Genomic DNA, 19,997 nt, shown 5'->3' on the forward strand with positions numbered 1-19,997 from the left:
TAAAACATAGGTAAGTAAAATAATAACAGTTGTGTTAATTTTCTCTTCTATTCACCCTCTCTTTTTTCCTTTTCACAACAGAGATGCACCTTAAAATTTAGAACACCTAAGTTTCAGCAGAGTTCATGGCTGACCAGCGAAAGACTACACTTCTCAGCCTCGCCTGCAGCTAGGTGTGATCTGTGACTAAGTTTTTATCAAAGCGATGGCAGAGAAAGTAAAGTGTGTCTCTTTCACAAGAGGAAACTGCTTGCCTTTTACATTTTCTCTTTTCTTGCTTCTAGCCATGGTATGGGGGTAAGGCAGCAGGTGCGGGCAGGTGAGTGAGTGGGTGAGGACAGGCGAGTGAGCGGGTGAGGGCAGGTGAGTGAGCAGGTGAGGGTGGCATACCTGCAGATGGTGGAGTCATGTAACAGAATGAGGTGGGAGGAACTTAAGTGCCTGGATGGTCCCTAGGACAGAGCTGCCCACCTGTCCTGACCCCTGCCTGCTCACCTCTGGATGGTTACATGGGACAGATACAAACCCCTATCTTGCTTGTTAGAGCTGGTGTTTCAGTTTCATTCTTACAGCAGTTTAATCTGAACCTCACTAATGCATATGTCAACTTGACATCTGTGAACAACTGCTAACTTTTTGGTGTATATTTTTCCAATCTGTGTGTGTGTATGTTTTGGGTACATAAAAACTCCTGGCTAACATCAATTTAAACACTTTTTGAATGGCACTGAGCCTTTGAATTACTATATTTAATCCTTGCAACAGCTGGGATTAGAACCCAGGACCATCTTGTGTGTTTTGGCAAATACTGCACTGCCTCCCTATTGACTACTTTCTTGCACTTACAGTAATTTCTATCACCTGTTTCATATCATTACATATCCACAACATCTTTGTTAAGGTTGAAGTATTTCACTGTATGCATATGCATAAATTATTGAATCCATTCCTTACTTGGCCATGAAAAAGGGTAAGTCGATATGACATACTGATGTGAAATGATGTGCAAAAGTAAATGAAAAAAAACAAGTTGCACTGATAGCGTGTATTGTATTAACTTTATAAGACATGGAAAAAATTAAATGTGTGTGTTTTTAGACCTGGTCTAGGCATGCAAATATTTCAGAATGAGACATAGAGGTCTATTAGGACAGCTGACTTTTGGTCATGGAAGGAGGTGGCTGTGAGTTAGGATTTTCTTTTTTTTACATTATATATCAAATATTATCCTGACCAAATCGTAACTAGCCAAGTGCTAAAATAGTCAGCCAAAGCTGATCAGTCATCATAAAATAAATATTTGGGGTTTAAGAATACATCTAAAAGTTTATTAAAGATCAGCATTTTGACTGGGCATGGTGGCTGTCGCCTGTAATTCCAGCACTTTGGGAGGCCGAGGCAGGCAGATCACTTGAGGTCAGGAGTTCGAGACCAGTCTGGCCAACATGGTGAAACCCCGTCTGAACTAAAAATACAAAAATTAGCTGGGCATCGTGGTGGGTACCTGTAATCCCAGCTACTCGAGAGGCTGAAGCAGGAGAATCACTTGAACCCAGAAGGCGGAGGTTGCAGTGTGCCGAGACTGTGCCACTGCACTACAGCCTGGGTGACAGAGTGAGACTCCATCTCAAAAGGAAAAAAAAAAAAAGCATTTTTATTATTAAACACTTTAGTAGGCAAGGCACAGTAGCTCACGCCTATAATCCCAGCACTTTGGGAGGCCGAGGCGGGCGGATCATGAGGTCAGGAGATTGAGACCATCCTGGCTAACATGGTGAAACCCCATCTCTACTAAAAATATAAAAAATTAGCTGGGCATGGTGGCAGCCGCCTGTTGTCCCAGCTACTTGGGAGGATGAGGCAGGAGAATGGTGTGAACCTGGGAGGTGGAGCTTGCAGTAAACTGAGATCGCACCACTGCACTCTAGCCTGGGTGACAGAGCAAGACTCTGTCTCAAAAAAAAAAGAAAAGAAAAAAAGAAACACAAAAACAAACAAACAAAATTTTAGTCATCAAATTAAAAAGCCCAGTAACAACAATTTACCAGCATTGTCAGTGGCTCAGTAGTTCCTGTGGTCACTACACTGTGTATTTGCAACACTGGGCAGATGCTGGATGTTGGCAGAGCTCAATGGTTTTTGGCCAACTCCGCTGGTAAAGAGCCCTGTTGCTGTTGCTCCCCCAAACCCCAACCCCAGGGGTAATTAAGCATGCCCTCACTCTCTGAAGGTAACTAAGGTGAGGATACACTTAAACTTGAAAATGTAGACAGAGACACTTCAGTTATGCAGAAACTATCCTACAAACACCAGGTGGGCTAACTGTGTAGAAGATGTTTTCTGTGGATTTGCAGAAATAGACAAAGTTGTGGCCCTCACTTGTACTTTCACAACGCTTTCCCTATCATCATTAATAATTATAGTACTCAGCCGGATGTGGTAGCCCACGCCTGTAATCCCAGCACTTTGGGAGGCCGAGGCAGGTGGATCACCTGAGGTCGGGAGTTTGAGACCAGCCTGACCAACATGGAGAAACGTCATCTCTACTAAAAATATAAAAATTAGCCGGGTGTGTTGGTGTATGCCTGTAATCCCAGCTACTTGGGAGGCTGAGGCAGGAGAATTGCTTGAACCTGGGAGGCGGAGGTTGCGGTGAGCCAAGATCGCGCCACTGCACTCCAGCCTGGGCAACAAGAGTAAAACTCCGTCTCAAAAAAAACAAAAAACAAAAAACAAAACAAAACAAAAATTATAGTACTTTATTCTTTCAATAACAAATATGCTATGGCTTGATGGATGAAACCTCAACAGATGAAACCCACATGGAGAGTTTCATTGCTTATTACACTAGAATGCTTGCCAATCAATACTTGAAACTTAGTATTTGGATCATTAGAACAAATCCAGATGGCATGACACTGTGAGGCTGATTAGATATGATGGTGACCCCAGTGCAATAAGGCACTTATTGGTCATGGCCAAGGAATATAAGAAATAACTCTTGGCTACTCATCTTCCAAAGGCTGAAGCTAAATAGCAGGCTTTGGGCAATCAGTGAAGCCAAAGCCAAAAGTCACTGCATCTTATACACATTTATATTTTTTAAATTTAAATCTGTATCATTTGAATATGAGCATCTAACACTTTGTTAAAAAAGAGTCTAAAGGCAATTCCTTTTCCATGCAGAAAGTCTGGGAAACATAAAAATAATATATTAAAGAAAAATAAAATCACCAGAAATCATCACTTTTTTCTTTTCCCATGCATTGATCTTTTCCTCTTGTTTTAAAACAAGTATTTATTAAATTCTCCTTTCTAAATTACAAAAATAACACACACTCACTGTATTCAGTGATATAACGTAAAGATACATAAAAGGAAAGTTTTGGCCAGGTGCAGTGGCTCACAACTATAATCCTAGCACTTTGGGAAGCCGACGTGGATGGATCGCTTGAGTCCAGACATTTAAGATCAGCCTGGGCAACATGGTGAGACCCCCCTCTCTATAAAAAACACAAAACATTAGCCAGGTGTGGTGACGCCTGCCTGTAGTCCCAGCTATTCTGGAGGTTGAGGTGGGCAGGTTGAGTGCCACTGCACTCCAGCCTGGGTGACAGAGTAAGACCCTGTCTCAAAAAATAAAAGAAAAAGACAAAAAAAGAGACAGTTTCTTTTCTCTCCCATTGTTCCTCTCTTTACTAATCATTACACACACACATGCACTTGTAGGATCATCTCCTCAAAATGAGAATATGTGCATTCAAATTTTAATTAATTTTGGCAGAATCATTTTCAAAATGGCTATAGCAGTTCATATTCCCACTTAGCTAAGTTTGCTCACATCCTCTCCAGAGCTGGATTTTATTATGTTAAAGATTTTTCTGCCAAAATCATGTGTACAAATGGCACCTTATTTTTTGAAATCTGGACTTGTATTCCCATAACAGCCAGTGACGTTTGGAGTGGTATCATTCATCTGACCTATGTGGGTCCCCAGCTCCTAGCACAGAGCAGGTGTTGAGGGCATATGTGCTAAAGAAATGCTATTTACCCGTGTGAATTTTTAAATGCCGCTCCATGTCCTTCATGCCATAAGCAGTCTTGAATTGGCAACCTAAAAAAAAACGGAAAAAGGAAAGATTAATCATAAAGGGAAACTTAGTAACTTTTAGCGGGGAGAAAACTGGCAGAAACGTCCTTACCCAAGTGACAAGAGTTAACACCACAGTATGGGGAAAAAGAGATCTCACATGCCTTCGTATGTGATGACCAGGAAAGACACAATGTCATTTTGTGGTTCCTGCCAAAACTGCGTAACCTGAATCTAATCATAAGGAAACAGCAAATGAACCCAAACTGAGGCCCTTTTGACAAAATCACTGGCCTATACTTTTCAAAAATGTCAAGCTTATGAAAGATAAATGCTTAACTGTTCCTGATTAGAGGAAATGAAAGCCATAAAATCTAAATGCAATCAGTAATAATTGGTTGGAAACTGGATCCTGAGGGGAAAAATGTCATTCTTTTGATAATGGTAGAAAGGACATCAGTGGGACACTTGATGATGAAATCTGACTCAGGTCAGAAGGTTAGATAATAGTACCTAAAAATGTTAGTTTTCTGATCTTGATGCTTGTCCTGTGGTTATTTAAAAGAATATTCTGGTTTTTAGGAAATACACACTGAAGTATTTAGGAACAAAAGGGCATCGCATTGTCAGCAACTTTCAAATGGTTTGGGGAAAACTACACTTGTATATATATTTGTATATATACAAAGAATGACAAAGCAAATATAATAAAATGGTAACATTTGGGGAATCTAGATGAAGGGCACACAGGGATTTTTTTGGTACAATTTTTGCAAACTTTCTGTATGTCCGATATTATTTCCAAGTACATTAAAACCAAGGTAAGGAAAGAAAATGTTTACTGGATATCTTCCTAAGCTATAGCATAGGAAAAAAATTTACAGCAACCTGAAATTTTCAAATTCCACTTCAAAGGCCTATGGCTAGAAAAGTCTTAGAACCCAGGTGCAGAATGACCCCAGTGGGAGACAGGTTGTATGTGCTGATGCAAATTCCAGGGGGCTCTGATTTTTATGCCAGCTAGTTTGGGGCACTTCCATGAGCACTTGTCAGGAACTCATGAGGAAAAGCCCTGGAGCCTGGTTACATGTCACACCTTCTACACAAGTAGAACATAACGCTGCCTTTACCTGGATAGCAACAGTTAAGCCTTTTCTGAGCAGGTGGCGTTGTGGGCTTTTTGGTGCGTGACTTGGCAGGGAGAGAGATGACAGTGGCTGTTTGGTTTTCATTACTTTCCGTGGGCAGATAAGTTTGATAGCCATGTTCAAAAACAAATTCTGGAGCTGAAACTAAAAGATATGGTGATTATTAATTTTCTTAATATAAATGCCCTCTAGCTATGCCCTCTGCCTGCTTTCCTTTGTAGAGTGAATGCACATACTAGTTTGCTTTCCCAGCCTCCTTTGTGGCTTCAGAGTGATCATGTGACCCAGTTCTAGCTAATGAGACACTAGACAGCATTTGCTGGGAGGCTTCTGTAAAAGATTGTCCTCCCTGATTTAAAATAGCATGGGGGGAAAGGGTAGGCAGGGCAGATGGAAAACGACGCAGTTGAGAAAAACTCATCTTGTTGCTCTGGCTGCTGTACTTCCTATCTTTGTACATGCTGCAATGATGATGCAATGCCCGGATCTGTGGCAGCCATTCTATAACCGTAAGGGTAAACATGAAAATCAGATGCGGAATCAGAACTCCGAAACCACCCAAATCTATACGTTTTTCTTTTTCTTTTTTTTTTTCCTGAGATAGGGTCCCACTTTGTCACCTAGGCTGGAGTGCAGTGGCGCAATCACAGCACACTGCAGCCTCGGCCTCCTAGGCTTGAGCAATTCTCCCACCTCAGCCTCACGAGTAGCTGGGACTACAGGCATGCACTACCATGTCCGGCTAATTTTTGTATTTTTTGTAGAGACTGGGGTCTTGACATGCTGTGCAGGCTGGTCTCAAACTCCTGAGCTCAAACGATCTACTTGTCTTGGCCTCCTACAATGTTAGCCACCATGCCTGCCCTAGACTTCTTAAATGAACAAACGAACAAGAAATGTCCCTATAATTTATGTCTCTATAATTTATGCCAGCTAAATTTTCTGTTAGCTGCAGCCAAATGCCTTAGGTGCTTTCTAAGCTATAGGACAAAATCCTAATAAAACACCAAAAGGGAACTGATAGAAGGGATTTGGGGCAAAACTAGTCTAATTGACATTCTCCTCAGCATTTTCCCCCTCAAAAAATTTCCTTGTACTCTTACTGAGGTTCTGATGCAAAAGGAAAAAAAAAATAGCAAAACACAGACTTAATATAAAATATAATTGTAGGCCAGGTGTGGTGGTTCACACCTGTAATCCCATTATTTGGAGGGCCGAGGCGGGTGGATCACCTGAGGTCAGGAGTTTAAGACTAGCCTGGTCAACATGGTGAAACCCCGTCTCTACTAAAAATACAAAAATTAGCCAGGCATGGTGGCAGGTGCCTGAAATCCTAGCTACTCTGGAGGCTGAGACAAGAGAACTGCTTGAACGTGGGAGGTGGAGGTTGCAGTGAGCCGAGATTGTGGCATTGCACTCCAGCCTGGGTGACAAGAGCGAAACTCCATCTCAAAAAATAAATAAATAAAATTTAAAAGACAAGATAGGCAGTCTCAAATATTTTCGTTATAAAAAATTCTGTGACTACTTTGCTAACTACATTTACAGTCTGGGACTTAAGCATGTTTCTTTCCTCCCTTCCCTTCTTCCCTCCTTTCTTTCCCTTTCCTTCCTCCCTCCCTCCCTTCCTCCCTCCCTCCTTCTCTTCCCCTCCCTTCCTTCTTTCCTTCTCTCCTTCTCTCCCTCTCCTCCCCTCCCCTCCTTTCCCCTCCCCTTCCTTCCTTCCTCCCTTCCCTCCTCTTTCTCTTTTTGGTTCTATCTTTCTTAGAATGTAATTTGTCACATGAAGATTTGTCTTCAAATATGGAGTAAATATGACCAATGGAGGCTTGTTCAATGAGTGAACCTTTCAGGCTAATAGGCCTTAGTGATGATTTTGAAAGCCACTGTAATATTCTGTTTCCCAAACTTCAGTCACTCAGACACCACCTTTGACATTTTTGACATTTATTTACAGATGATGTTAGGCACAGGCCTAACATCACTATTTATTTTAGCTTTGTCCAAAGCACTAATATCCATGCCACAGGCTCCAGGTGCTAGTTATGTTTTCTCTTAAAACAAACACTATATTTCTTTGAATCTAGGATGTTTTAGATTGTAAAATGCATCATAATTTCATATACGATAAAAAGGCTGCCAATTAAACACATGATGACACCGCTTTCTTTTTTGAGGTATTTTATTTTATATTTATCAAATGGGCTTTTCTTGACTTCTTTGGACATTTGGCAGGAAACTCAGGTTCCTGATGTCCATCTCTTTGGCACCTTCAGTAGTGACCATATCACTCTGATACATGTCAAATGATACCTTGGTGCTGTCAGCATTTGGTATTTGAGTAAAGCCATAGTTTCCATTTTTCTCAATGGAAGTATGTGTAGGGAAGTCAAGGGCTTCAGTTTAAAGTCAGCTGAAAGATTCCGACAAACTGATATTTCCTGTCTTCATGCCAAGTATCTCTGACGCATGAATCAGTTGTACTTGCCTCTTGTTGAAATGTTTTCATTTACTCTGTGGGATCTGGCTATTTCCCCCGGTTTCTCTTGCTCTGCTTGGGTTCTCAAAGCATGGTCCCTAGCCAGCAGCATTGGAGCTGCCTGGGAACTTGTTACCAAGGCAAATTTTTTGGGCCCCATCTCAGACCTACTGAATCAGACACTCTGGGGGTGCACCCAACAATCTGTGCTCTAACAAGCCCTCCAGGTGATCCTGATACACACTCAAGTTTAAGAACCACTAGCAGAGACCATCCTTTTCCATCTATCTTGGCAGTAGAACTTCACCCAGCTCTGTCTATATGAGGAATTCCACCTTTCTTGGTTGTTGCTTTGCAAGAACGTGCAATTGCAGTCACTCCTCCAACAATGCAGATTTGCTTCATTAATACCAAATTTACCCCTGTTACTGTTTTCAGGCATTTCTGGGTAAGCAATTACTTTTCATCTTCAACTTGCTTCATTATGCAACATCTTGGAAGACATTTTAAACAGCAATTAAACTCAAGACATATAGTTCCAAAATTGCACACCACGCAGCTGAGGTGAGAAAAATGTGACCCACTGAAATCAGGTTTGTTCATATGCACAGCAAAGTAATGTTTTTGGACTGCCTGTTGGTTGACAGAAATCTCACTGATTCTAAAATGCATCACTGTTTCAGATATGTTAAAATGCATCTTCAAACTGATATAAGTCCAGGTTTGACCATTCACTGTGGATGTGACCTCAGGCCAGTCATATAACTTCACTGAACTTGTTTTCTCACTATAAATGGGGAAAATCACCATGCCCGCTTCATAAGGATGTTGCAAAGTTTAACACGAGAATTCAGTAGCACAGGATGTGGCCATGGTTGAATCTCAATAAATGTCAAAGGGGATATATTACAGTTCAATAGAACCAGACTCTGGCACTTGTGCATCAAACTCTCAACTGAAATGCTCATAAGCTAGGATGATCAACCATCCCTGTTTGCCTTGGACTGGGGTTTCTCAAGAATTTTTGGTGCTAAAACCAGGGTGCTGGGTCATGGTCATACTCCCATGGCCTCCCAACCTTCTGCTCTACAACTTCCTGTACAAGTGACCCCCTGTGCTGGAAGGTGTTCACTGTGGGATGAGTATGGATGGCCAGGCCCTCCCTACAAGTCAGCTCACAGGCTCCTCAGCACTCTCTTGAAAGGTAGGTGGTAGGCCCTTCACCCTCCTGCCACTTTCTGCTCTCCCCAGGGATTGGCTGGGCTCCATCTCTTAACTGTCCTCTACCATAAGCCTGGGCAAGTCCCAGCAGAGGGAAATGCAGTAGTATTTTGTATATCAACTCCTTCTCAGATGTATAATTTGCAAATATTTTCTCATTCCATAGGCTGTATTTTCATTTCTGCTGTTTCCTTTGATGCACACAAGTTTTAAGATTTAATGTACTCCCAGCTGGGTACAGTGGCTCATACCTGCAATCCCAGCACTTTGGGAGCCTAAGGCAGGTGGATCACGTGATGTAGGGAGTTCGAGATCAGCCTGACTAACATGGAGAAACCCCGTCTCTACTAAAAATACAAAATTAGCTAGGCGTGGTGGCACATGCCTGTAATACCAGCTACCTGGGACGCTGAGGCAGGAGAATCGCTTGAACCTGGGAGGTGGAGGTTGCAGTGAGCCCAGATCATGTGACTGCACTCCAGCCTGGGCAACAAGAGCAAAATTCCATCTCAAAAACAAAACAAAACAAAACAAAAATTTAATGTAGTCCCATTTGTCTATTTTCACTTTTGTTGCCTGGGCTTTGGTGTCTTGGAGAGGAAGCAGGAAGCATCATGAGTGGGTAGGTTAAACACAGCAAAGAGCCGGGTGCGGCTGTAATCCCAGCACTTTGGGAGGCTGAGGCGGACGGCTCATTTGAGGTCAGGAGTTTGAGACCAGCCTGGCCAACCTGGTGAGACCCTGTCTCTACTAAAAACACAAAAATTAGCCGGGCGTGCTGGTGTGCACCTGTAGTCCCAGCTACTCAGGAGGCTGAGGCAGGAGAATCACTTGGACCTGGGAGACAGAGGTTACAGTGAGCTGAGATCATGCCACTGCACTCCAGTCTGGGTGACAGAGGCAGACAGTCTCAAACAAACAAACAAACAAACAAAAAATAAACAAACAAACAAAAAACAGCAAAGGGATTCAGGAACCCAGGTGCAGGGATTATTTTGGGGGCAGGGCTAATCCCATGTAACCTGAGTCATCCCAAAGTAGATGGCTATAGACCAGAAAGGGTTTGCTCCAGAGCTTAGGCTGTGAGGTCTTACCTCCTTGATCCTCAGTTTCTTTACCTGGAGAATGGGGACAATTTCCATTCCTGTCTCCTAGGACGTTATGATGATCAGAAACCAGGCATGTCAAGTTGCTGTTACTGATGACTTTATTCACTAATTTATTCAGCAAATGTTTATGAGGTACTGTACTGACTGTGTGCCAGGAACTGTTTTAAGCACTAGAAACAGAGCCCTGACCCAAAGAGACAAAAATCCTTGCCCTCATGGAGCTGACATTCTAGTTAGGAGTGGTGCAGGCAATAAGTATTTAAATACATAGTGTGTAAATCAGGTGGTGTAAATATTATGGAGAAAAATAAAGCAGGACTTTGGGAGGCTGAGACAGGCGGATCACGGGGTCAGGAGATCGGGACCATCCTGGCTAACACAGTGAAACCCCGTCTCTACTAAAAAATACAAAAAACTAGCCTGGCGAGGTGGCGGGCGCCTGTAGTCCCAGCTACTCGGGAGGCTGAGGCAGGAGAATGGCGTGAACCCGGGAGGCGGAGCTTGCAGTGAGCTGAGATCCGGCCACTGCACTCAGCCTGGGCGACAGAGCGAGACTCCGTCTCAAAAAAAAAAGAAAGAGAAAAAAGAAAAAGAAAGCGGGGAAGGGAACCAGAAAATGCTGGTGGGCATGTACTTTTTTTGTTTGCTTGTTTTTTGTTTTTTGAGACAGAGTATTGCTTTGTGCAGTGTCATGATGTCCACTCACTGCAAGTTCCGCCCCCTCGGGTTGACGCCATTCTCCTGCCTCAGCCTCCCAAGTAGCTGGGACTACAGGCGCCGGCCACCACGCCTGGCTAATTTTTTTGTATTTTTAGTAGAGACAGGGTTTCACCATGTTAGCCAGGATGGTCTCGATCTCCTGACCTCGTGATCTGCCCGCCTCGGCCTCCCAAAGTGCTGGGATTACAGGCGTGAGCCACCGCATCCAGCGAGCATGCAGTTTTAAGTAGGTCCAGGAAGGCCTCAGTGAGAAGGTAACATATGAATATAAAACATGGAAGCATATAATTATTATATTAATAGTATTCTGTTGCAGGTGTCCGGAATTCAATAGCAACAAAGGGGCATCGGGTGCTAAAGACTCTCATCCAGATAGTGGGCTTGCTGGCACCTCCTGGCTGGATTTATCAAGGGCATCCCTTCACACACACATGGCCTTTCTAGAATCTGCTGTGAACAGCAGGACCTGCAGAGACACCCCAGGGAAAGGCTTATGGTAATCACTGAGAGACTGCTGGTGACCAGAGGCCTTCTTCATTCCCTTTGGTTGTTCGCATGTGATCTGATGGCACAATAGCCACTCATCCCCGGGGGGATGTGTGTGTGTCTGTCTGTCTCTGTGCATGTGTGAGCATGTATGGTCAGACTGACCTTGGACCAATTTGGGTGTTTTATTTTATTTTTTTTTGAGATGGAGTCTTGCTCTGTTGCCCAGGCTGGAGTAAAATGGCACCATCTCGGCTCACTGTAACCTCCCTCTCCCGGGTTCAAGTGATTCTCCTGCTTCAGCCTCCCTAGTGGCTGGGATTACAGGCACGTACCACCACACCTGGCTAATTTTTGTATTTTTAGTAGAGACAGAGTTTCATCATGTTGGCCAGGCTGTTCTCAAATTTCTGACCTCAGGTGATCCATCTGCTCGGCCTCCCCAATTTCTTTCTTTTTTTTTTTTTTGAGATGGAGTCTTGCTCTGTCACCCAGGCTGGAGTGCAATGGCATGATCTCGGCTCACTGCAACCTCTGCCTCCTGGGTTCAAGTGATTCTCTTGCCTCAACCTCCTGAGTAGCTGGGACTACTCAGTCCCAGTCATGGTGCCTGCCACCATGCCCAGTTAGTTTTTGTATCTTTAGTAGAGATGGAGTTTCACCGTGTTGGCCAGGCTGGTCTCACACTCCTGACCTCAAGTGATCCGCCTGCCTCGGCCTCCCAAAGTGTTGGGATTACAGGCGTGAGCCACCGCGCCTGACCAACTGGGTGTTTGTATGCAATTTGATGCCAGAGTACCTACTCATCCCCAGGTGAGTCTGTGTGTGTGTGTGTGTGTGTGTGGTCAGACTGAACTTGGACAAACTTGGGTATGTGCATGTGATTTGATGCTGGAGCCACCACTCATTGACAGGGGTGTGTGTGTGTGTGTCTGTGTGTGTGTGTGTGTGCACAGTCAGATGACCCTGGACCAACCTCTGTCTCCACTCAATAGCTGTAGAGCCTTGACCAAGTCACTTCTCTGCTCTTCAGTTCTTTTGTTGGTAAAATGGGGATATTGCAGTGATCTCAGAGCTTAGATCTTGTTGTTCTAGTAAAGATTCAAGGGAAGGATAAGGCGTACTGCGAGCCGGGCACACTGCAAGTTCTTGAGAGTTCTCAGTGGACATTATGGTAACCATGCACAATAGGTTATTATTTGTCTTTATTCAGGTTTGGCATAATGAGTGACATGGGCCTTGGGGAATCTCAGAGCACCCTAGAAGAAAGTGAAATGCCCCACATCTGCTGAGGCGGGATGACTCATCACCTTGGGGGGAAGTGCTTCCAGTAGAGGTGTGACTTGCCCACCCCCCAAGAATATTCTCTAGTCCCTCTTTTCACCGAGAATGCAGCAAGGGCCACCTCTTTATGTAGGGGTCTTATGTCTAACTTTTTGCAAGAGCTCAGGGCTTCAGCCCCTACCTTGGTATGGCCATTAAAATCAAGTCTCCTGTTTAGTGAGATCAGACCCTGTCCCCGATACCACAAGACGCTCACAGCCTCATACACCTGCTGCTGCTTTTGGTTTTGTTTTCTGGCTCCAGGGGATTTCCCTTCTTTCCTGCGTGTTCAGGTGTGCATCTGAGAATTGCTTATTATATTTAGTTCTGGTTTGTAGCAGGGACATACTGAGTTGTTTGATCATGATGTTGCTTAAAATGTATGACTATTATATGAATTTCATAGATAATCCAAATCTATTTCTCTGAAGTTTGTCTCTGTGGTGCCTTAGGGCTCACATGAACCAACTGTAGCTCCTTTCCTACCAAATTGCCTTTCAGACATCTCAAGACAGCTTTGATATCTCCCTATCTAATTTGCTTCCTCCTTCCCTTCTTCAACTTAAAAATTCCATTTAACAAATCCTTTTCTCTTTTTAAATTACAATGTTAATTTTTGCAAAATAAAAATTAACATGAATTTTACGATTTTCTTCTCTACATAGAAAAGTGCAGAGAAGAAAAAACTAGGCTAAGTTTTTTTTTTTTGTTGTCCAGGCTCATTCCTATAATCCCAGCAATTTGGGAGGCTGAGGCAGGATGATCACTTGAGACCAGGAGTTTGAGATCAGCCTGAGCAACAAAGGGAGATGCTGTCTCCACAAAAACATACAAAAAATAGCTAGGTGTGATGGTGTGTGCCTGTATCCCAGCTAATTGTGGGGCTGAGGTGGAAGGATGGCTTAAGCTCAGGAGTTCTAGGCTGTAGTGAGCTAGGATGGCACCAGTGCACTCCAGCCTGGGTGACAGAGCAAGGCTGTCTCTAGAAAAACAAAACAAAAAACTTCCCAATGCTGTCAAAACATGGCAATACATATTCTTGCTTTTTTTTTGAGATGGAGTCTGGCTCTGTTGCCTAGGCTGAATGCAGTGGTGTAGTCTTGGCTCACAGCAACCTCCGCCACCCAGATTCAAGTGATTCTCCTGCCTCAGCCTCCCAAATAGCTGGGACTAAAGATGCGTGCCACCAGGCCCGGCTAATTTTTGTATTTTAAGAAGAGATGGGGGTTTCGCCATGTTGGCCAGGATCGTCTTGAACTCCTGACCTCAAGTAATCTGCCTGCCTCGACCTCCCAAAGTGCTGGGATTACAGATGTGAGCCACCGGTGCCCAGCCTACATCCTTACTTTTTATACAAAGCTCCTATCGCTACTGTGATTAAATACTTACTTGAGAAATTATTTAATGACTATTCTCTCTTCTATTTGGTTGGAGGAGTTAAGTGAGGATAGACCCTTGTTTGATTAAATACTTACTTGAGAAATTATTTAATGACTATTCTCTCTTCTATTTGGTTGGAGGAGGTAAGTGAGGACAGACCCTTGTTTCTTTCCATTACTGTTCCCCCTGCACCTACCACAGAACCAGGTGAAGGGGAGGAGCTCAAAGAACATTTGTTGAATTAATGATCAGCTAAAAGGCTAACCTCTTTTTTATATAGAAAATATATTTTAAGGCTGGGCGTGGTGGCTTACGCCTGTAATCCCAGCACTTTGGGAGGCTGAGGCAGGCAGATCACCTGAGGTCAGGAGTTCGAGACCAGCCTGGCCAACATGGCAAAACCTTGTCTGTGTTTTGTAAAGATACAAAAATTAGCTGGGTGTGGTGGTGGGTACCTGTAATCCCAGCTACTCGGGAGGCTGAGGCAGGAGAATTGCTTGAACCCGGGAGGCGGAGGTTACAGCGAGCCAAGATCACATCATTGCTCTCCAGCCTGGGCAACAGAGCGAGACTCCGTCTCAAAAAAAATAAAAAAGTAAATATATTTTAAAAGTATAAAATGTATCTTTAAAGTATAAAACTAGGATCATGGCTTAAATCATTTTTTTTTTAATTAAACACTTTTGCCATGTTAAAACATCATGTTGTCATTCATCAAAAATACAACCTCTAATGGCCACATAATATTTCATCATTTTGGTTGCTGAATAGTTTAATTAACCATTTCCCTTTCTTGGACGTGGAGGAGATAACTAGGAATTGACTTTTAAGAGTAAAACCTGTCCAGAAGTTTAAATTTATCCCTCGTTTCTTTGGGTACATTCCTTGACATTGAAGAGTTGGGTTAAAATGGTATGAATGTTTTATTACTTGGTGATTATATAACATCCTTTCAGAAAACTGAAATAATTTGCATTTTCCCCTTAACCTTGGCTGTCACAGAGAGACTTGACAGGACAAAATGAGATCACTTGAGTTTAATTTGCATTTCCTTTATATGTAATTAGTGAGATTAAACTCCCTTTCAACATTTATTCTTCCAACGACATGCCTTATTTGGTGAACTTCCGGTTTATTCTATTAGCTTGTTTTTTTTCTATTGGAATTTTTATTTTTTTCCTGATTTGTAAATGCTTTTTACAGATTAAGGATACTGTCTTGTTTTGTTTTGTTTTGTTTTTGAGAGTCTGGCTCTATCTCCCAGGCTGGAGGGCAGTGGCATGTGCCTCCCGCTTGCCTGGGAATCCAGGCGTCGGCCACCATGCCGGGCTAATTTTTGTGTTTTAGTAGAGACAGGGATTCACCATGTTGGCCAGGCTGGTCTCAAACTCCTGACCTCAAGGGATCTGAGAACCTAGGGCTCCCAAAGTGCTGGAATTACAGGCGTGAGCCACCAGATAGTGAATTCTTAGTTTACATTTGGGATACTTGCCTGGAGATCAAGAACCCTAAATGAGAATCCTAAGCATGAACAACACTGCAAAAAACAACACACACACAAAAATCAAGAGACCTGAATATATGATAATATCCTGCTGGGCGCCGTGGCGCACGCCTGGAATCCCAGCACTTAGGGAGGCCGAGGACGAAGGATCGCTTGAGCCCCGGAATTCAAGACCAGGCTGGTCAACATGGCGAAACCCCGTCTCTACAAAAAATACAAAAATGACCTGGGTGTGCTGGCACACACCTGTTATCCCAGCTACTTGGGAAGCTGAGGCAGGAGAATCTCTTGAACCTAGGAGGCAGAGGTTGCAGTGAGCCGCGATGGCACCACTACGCTCCAGCCTGGGTGACAGAGCGAGACTCCGTCCCCCTCCCTTCCCATCCCCGCCCCCAAAAGAATTCACTTTCTGAGAGAAGATTCACCCTTTTCACTTACACTGTTCCCAAAGCGCCTTTACCGTCCACAGAGGGCGTTAGACCGACCCAAACACTCCTCCCCAGGGGTGAGCCCTGGTGGAAATCCTGACCACGCCCCTGCTCTGCCATCGCTGATTGGTGCAGTGGAAGACACCCAACAGCAATTGGGCCAATCGACTCTCTTGCTCTGAAATTGAATCCTGCAGCCAGGCGTATTGGCGGCTGCCGTTAAGTCCCAACTATGACCCAGGCTGAGGTGGGAGCATCGCTTGAGCCCAAGAGTTCGAGTCCAACCTGGGCGAGAGAGTGAGACCTTCCCCCTACCGCCCAATCTCTTAAAAAAACCCAAACTAGGACTAAGACGCTCAGGTTTGGTGTGGACTTTCCTTCTGAACAAAGAAGACATAAACTTTGGGAATGGTCACGGAGGCAGCAGTGCTTCTCCAGCCACAGTCTCTCTAAAAGGCGGATTCTGATCAGCAGTTCTGGATGGGGCCGAGATTCTGCCTTCCCAGCATTTCCAACAAGCCTTTTGAGCTGTACAGTCTAGAAAACCCTAAAATATTTCTAGCTTCTGGTTCAATCTCTTTGAGATCCAGCTGCGTGCCTGCCTGTAATTCTCCCTTATGCCTATATCCTTCTAAACAAAGTCACCCCTCTGGCTTGAATTATAGTCAAAGTAGGGGGTCTGTTCTAAGCAAATGAACAGTCCTATGTAACAGAAAATTAACTTGCCCTACACTAGGACTTCACCAAATAGGAAAAAAACCGTAAGTGGAACAGAGCTTCCTCCCACATCCCACCCTACGCTCCCTCCCACAGTGGGCCGTTCATTCATTCCTCAGATCTGTTGAGCAGCTACTGTGAACTAGACTCTAGTGCCCGTGGGTTTCCATCCCTTCAACCCCTTCTGGTTGAGTGGTTCTCAAACTTGATCATGCATCACAGATTCTGATGTAGAGATTTGGGGTAAAGCTTAGATATCTTTATAGCTCTATTTTAAACACATTTTCCTGGTAATGTTTTGCACAGCAGCATTTGAGAACTGCCACTCTAGTCTCTTTAACGGGGCAGTGGTAGGAACGTGGCCCTGCAGAAGAGGCTTGGGATTGGGTTCCACTGGTAGGACCCTTCTCTTTGTCCCTTGGCAGCCTAGCTGCCTCCACTACAGTGCAACTGGGCAAAGCCATGTGTCCCAATTTTGGCCAGCAGGATCTGGATTTTGGGAGTTTATCAGGGAGGAAATGCTCCCTGATACAGACAAGTTGCTCCTTTCCCTGTTTGTGGGTGTGCCTGAGAGATCTGATGCCCAAGGCATTAGCCGCCACTATGTGGCCATGGGGAGGGTGGGAGGGCAAAGGATAAAAGCCCACCACAGAGAACAGGGGGAAGATGCAAAGAACTCCGCACCTTTGAGCTGCCGAACTGACCTTGCCTGTTCTGGCTATGAGAGATAATACATGTCTTAACTGTTCTGTGCACTTTTAGTTTGCTGTTGTTAAGAGCAACAGAGGCCGGGCATGATGGCTCATGCCTGTAATCCCAACACTTTGGGAGGCCAAGGCAGGCAGATCATGAGGTCAGGAGTTCGAGGCCAGCCTGACCAACATGTTGAAACCCCATCTCTACTAAAAAATACAAAAACTAGTGGGCGTGGCAGTGGGCGCCTGTAATCCCAGCTACTCAGGAAGCAGAGGCAGGAGAATTGCTTGAACCTGGGAGGCAGAGGTTGCAGTGAGCCAAGATCGCACCACTGCACTCCAGCCTGGGCGACAGAGCGAGCCTCTGTCTCAAAAAAAAAAAGCAACCGAAAGCATCTGATCCAACCCAACCACTCCCTGGCTGGTTGAGATTCCCAGGACCCTGCTCAGACCCCCTAATATATTATCCCCAGGAAGGGTCTGGATATCTGCATTTGTCACCAAAGCTCAGATGATTTTTATGCACAAGCAAGTTTGAGAAACGTTGCAATGAGGAATTTACTAAGTGGCAGTACTGATTAAGAGCACAGGTTCTGCAACCAGACAGCCTAGGTTTGAGACCCAGTTCTGACACTGTCTGTTTCTGTCATCTGGCCAAGTTATTTAACCCCTCTGTGCCTCGGTTTCATCATTGGCAAAATGGGGATAATAATTATTACTACCTAACTTTTGGTTATGAAAAACTACTTCATATAGAGTACTTAGAAAAGTGCATGGCATAGAATAAGCACGGTATAAGAATTTGCTATTATTGTTTCCGATCCTGGCAATCACTACATAGTTTGTCTTACTAAATCACTCATGTGCTCACGAACTTCATGGATCGCCAGCTCCTTCAGAATAAAGGCCAGAGCTGAAGCACAACCCCCACCATGTTCCCCTATGCCATCTTTAGCCACTGTTTTCCAACCTTGCCCCAAGCTTCCCCCACCCCCTCCAAACCACCATTAGGAAATGCCCCCTTTCCCACCATCTTTCTCCCAAAAGCCAATGGGTCTTTCAAAGCCGGTTATACATTTGCTTTCATTCACAATTCTTTTCCCTGACTTTCCCAGTTGGAACCAACAGACTCTGTGAATTCTTCGCACCTTTAAGACGGCACTTGTCACAAACAGCTGGACTTCAGTGTCTTACAACTAAATCCTCTTCCCCTCCCCGAGGGGCTTGGAATTCTCCAATGGCAAGCATCTCCATTATCTGAGTTCCATCATTTGCCACACAACAGCCCTAAAGCCACTGATACAGTTTGGCTGTGTCCTACCCAAATCTCATCTTGAATTTAACTCCTACAATTCCCACGTGTCATGGGAGGAACCCCGTGGGAAGTGACTGAAGTTTGGGGGTGGGTCTTCCTGCACTGTTCTTGTGATAGTGAATGAGTCTTATGAGAGCTGATGGTTTTAAAAAGGGGGGTGTCCGTGCAGAAGCTCTTATCTCTTGTCTGCTGCTATTCAAGACGTGTCTTTCACCTTCTGCCATGACTGTGAGACCTCCCCAGCCATGTGGAACTGTGAGTCCAATAAGCCTCTTTCTTTTGTAAACTGTTCAGTCTCCAGTATGTCTTCATCAGGATCATGAAAACTGCAGATCTCACCATCCTTTCACCACCTGTTTATTAGTCGCTACATTAATAAAAGCCACCATCACCAAGTCCTCATTGATGAGGCACATGCCATCCACACCATGTGCTTCAGACACATGAACACATTTAATCCTCACAGCCACCCTTTTCCGCCCTCATTCAATAGCTATTTTATTGAGTGCCTATGATGTGCCAGACCTGGTGTTGGGTTGTGGGAAAATAAGACTGATTAGGTCTCTGCATGCAGGGAGATTTACAGTCTAGTAACCTAGAAATTGAGCCACTAATTTGGGGCTCACAGGCCAAACTGAACCTTCAGATTCTTTTTTAAGGCTTTCAAAATCAATTAGGTGGGCAGGGCCTTCCCTGTGTCATTGTCCTTTGGCCAAAGACCAATAGAGACACCCCTGTTGCTGAGTAAGTTTATTACTCATTGCAATAAGGGAAACCTCAGAAGGTGTTAGAAAGAACTTATTTTATTTTAGGTTTGGGCTCATGTTAGATGCTTTTGGAGGAGGTTCAAGAAAACCCGCATCAGAGGCACCAGCAAGTGGAGCTAATTCTATGATTTGTTATTTTAATACATATTATCAAGAGGGAAAGAAGGCTAGATAGAGCAAGACTCAAATTTTAACAGGCAAAGAAGTAACTGTCACTCAGATTGACAGAGGGGAGGAGGACGTTTGGTATTGTGTGGCTTGGACAGTGTTCCCATTTTGTCTGGGCTCACACACGATGACAGATGTGGTTTTATTTTCGTCTTGCCCACCACGATCAGAGTGGCCTGGTCTGATGTTGGTATTTTGTGAAACTGTGAACAACTGTGTATGTTCAACAGTAGAACAGCATGGCCTACCTGCGGGCCAGCCCAGTTCCTAGCAATACCAAGACCCAGCTGATCATGGCTGCTAGCTGTCAGGGGCTGCTGTCCTCTTTCTCTGCTAGTTGGCCACAGGCCCTCTCCCTCTCTATGGTAGTATCTGCTGCTGCAAATGCCACTGCTGAGTGCCCTTGGAATTGCACTGGAATTCACTTCTCTAAAGACTAATTAGTTA

At 44.3% G+C, this 19,997-nt stretch overlaps 1 protein-coding gene across 3 annotated transcripts in view; it reads right to left on the reverse strand.

The window, feature by feature from the left end:
- The window catches only part of ZFP64 (ZFP64 zinc finger protein), a 99,467-nt gene that overhangs the window by 67,383 nt on the left and 12,087 nt on the right, over positions 1 to 19,997 (reverse strand). For all 3 annotated transcript variants that reach the window (XM_033186762.1, XM_033186760.1, XM_033186761.1), the window contains exons 3-4: positions 5,221 to 5,382; positions 4,052 to 4,114 (exon numbers count right to left, since the gene is read on the reverse strand). In XM_033186762.1, the coding sequence (XP_033042653.1) occupies positions 4,052 to 4,114; positions 5,221 to 5,382 (225 nt within the window). The remainder of the gene's footprint in view (positions 1 to 4,051; positions 4,115 to 5,220; positions 5,383 to 19,997) is intronic.

The sequence above is a fragment of the Trachypithecus francoisi genome, unplaced genomic scaffold, assembly GCF_009764315.1.
Source record: "Trachypithecus francoisi isolate TF-2019V2 unplaced genomic scaffold, Tfra_2.0 Lachesis_group21, whole genome shotgun sequence".
NCBI lineage: Eukaryota > Metazoa > Chordata > Mammalia > Primates > Cercopithecidae > Trachypithecus > Trachypithecus francoisi.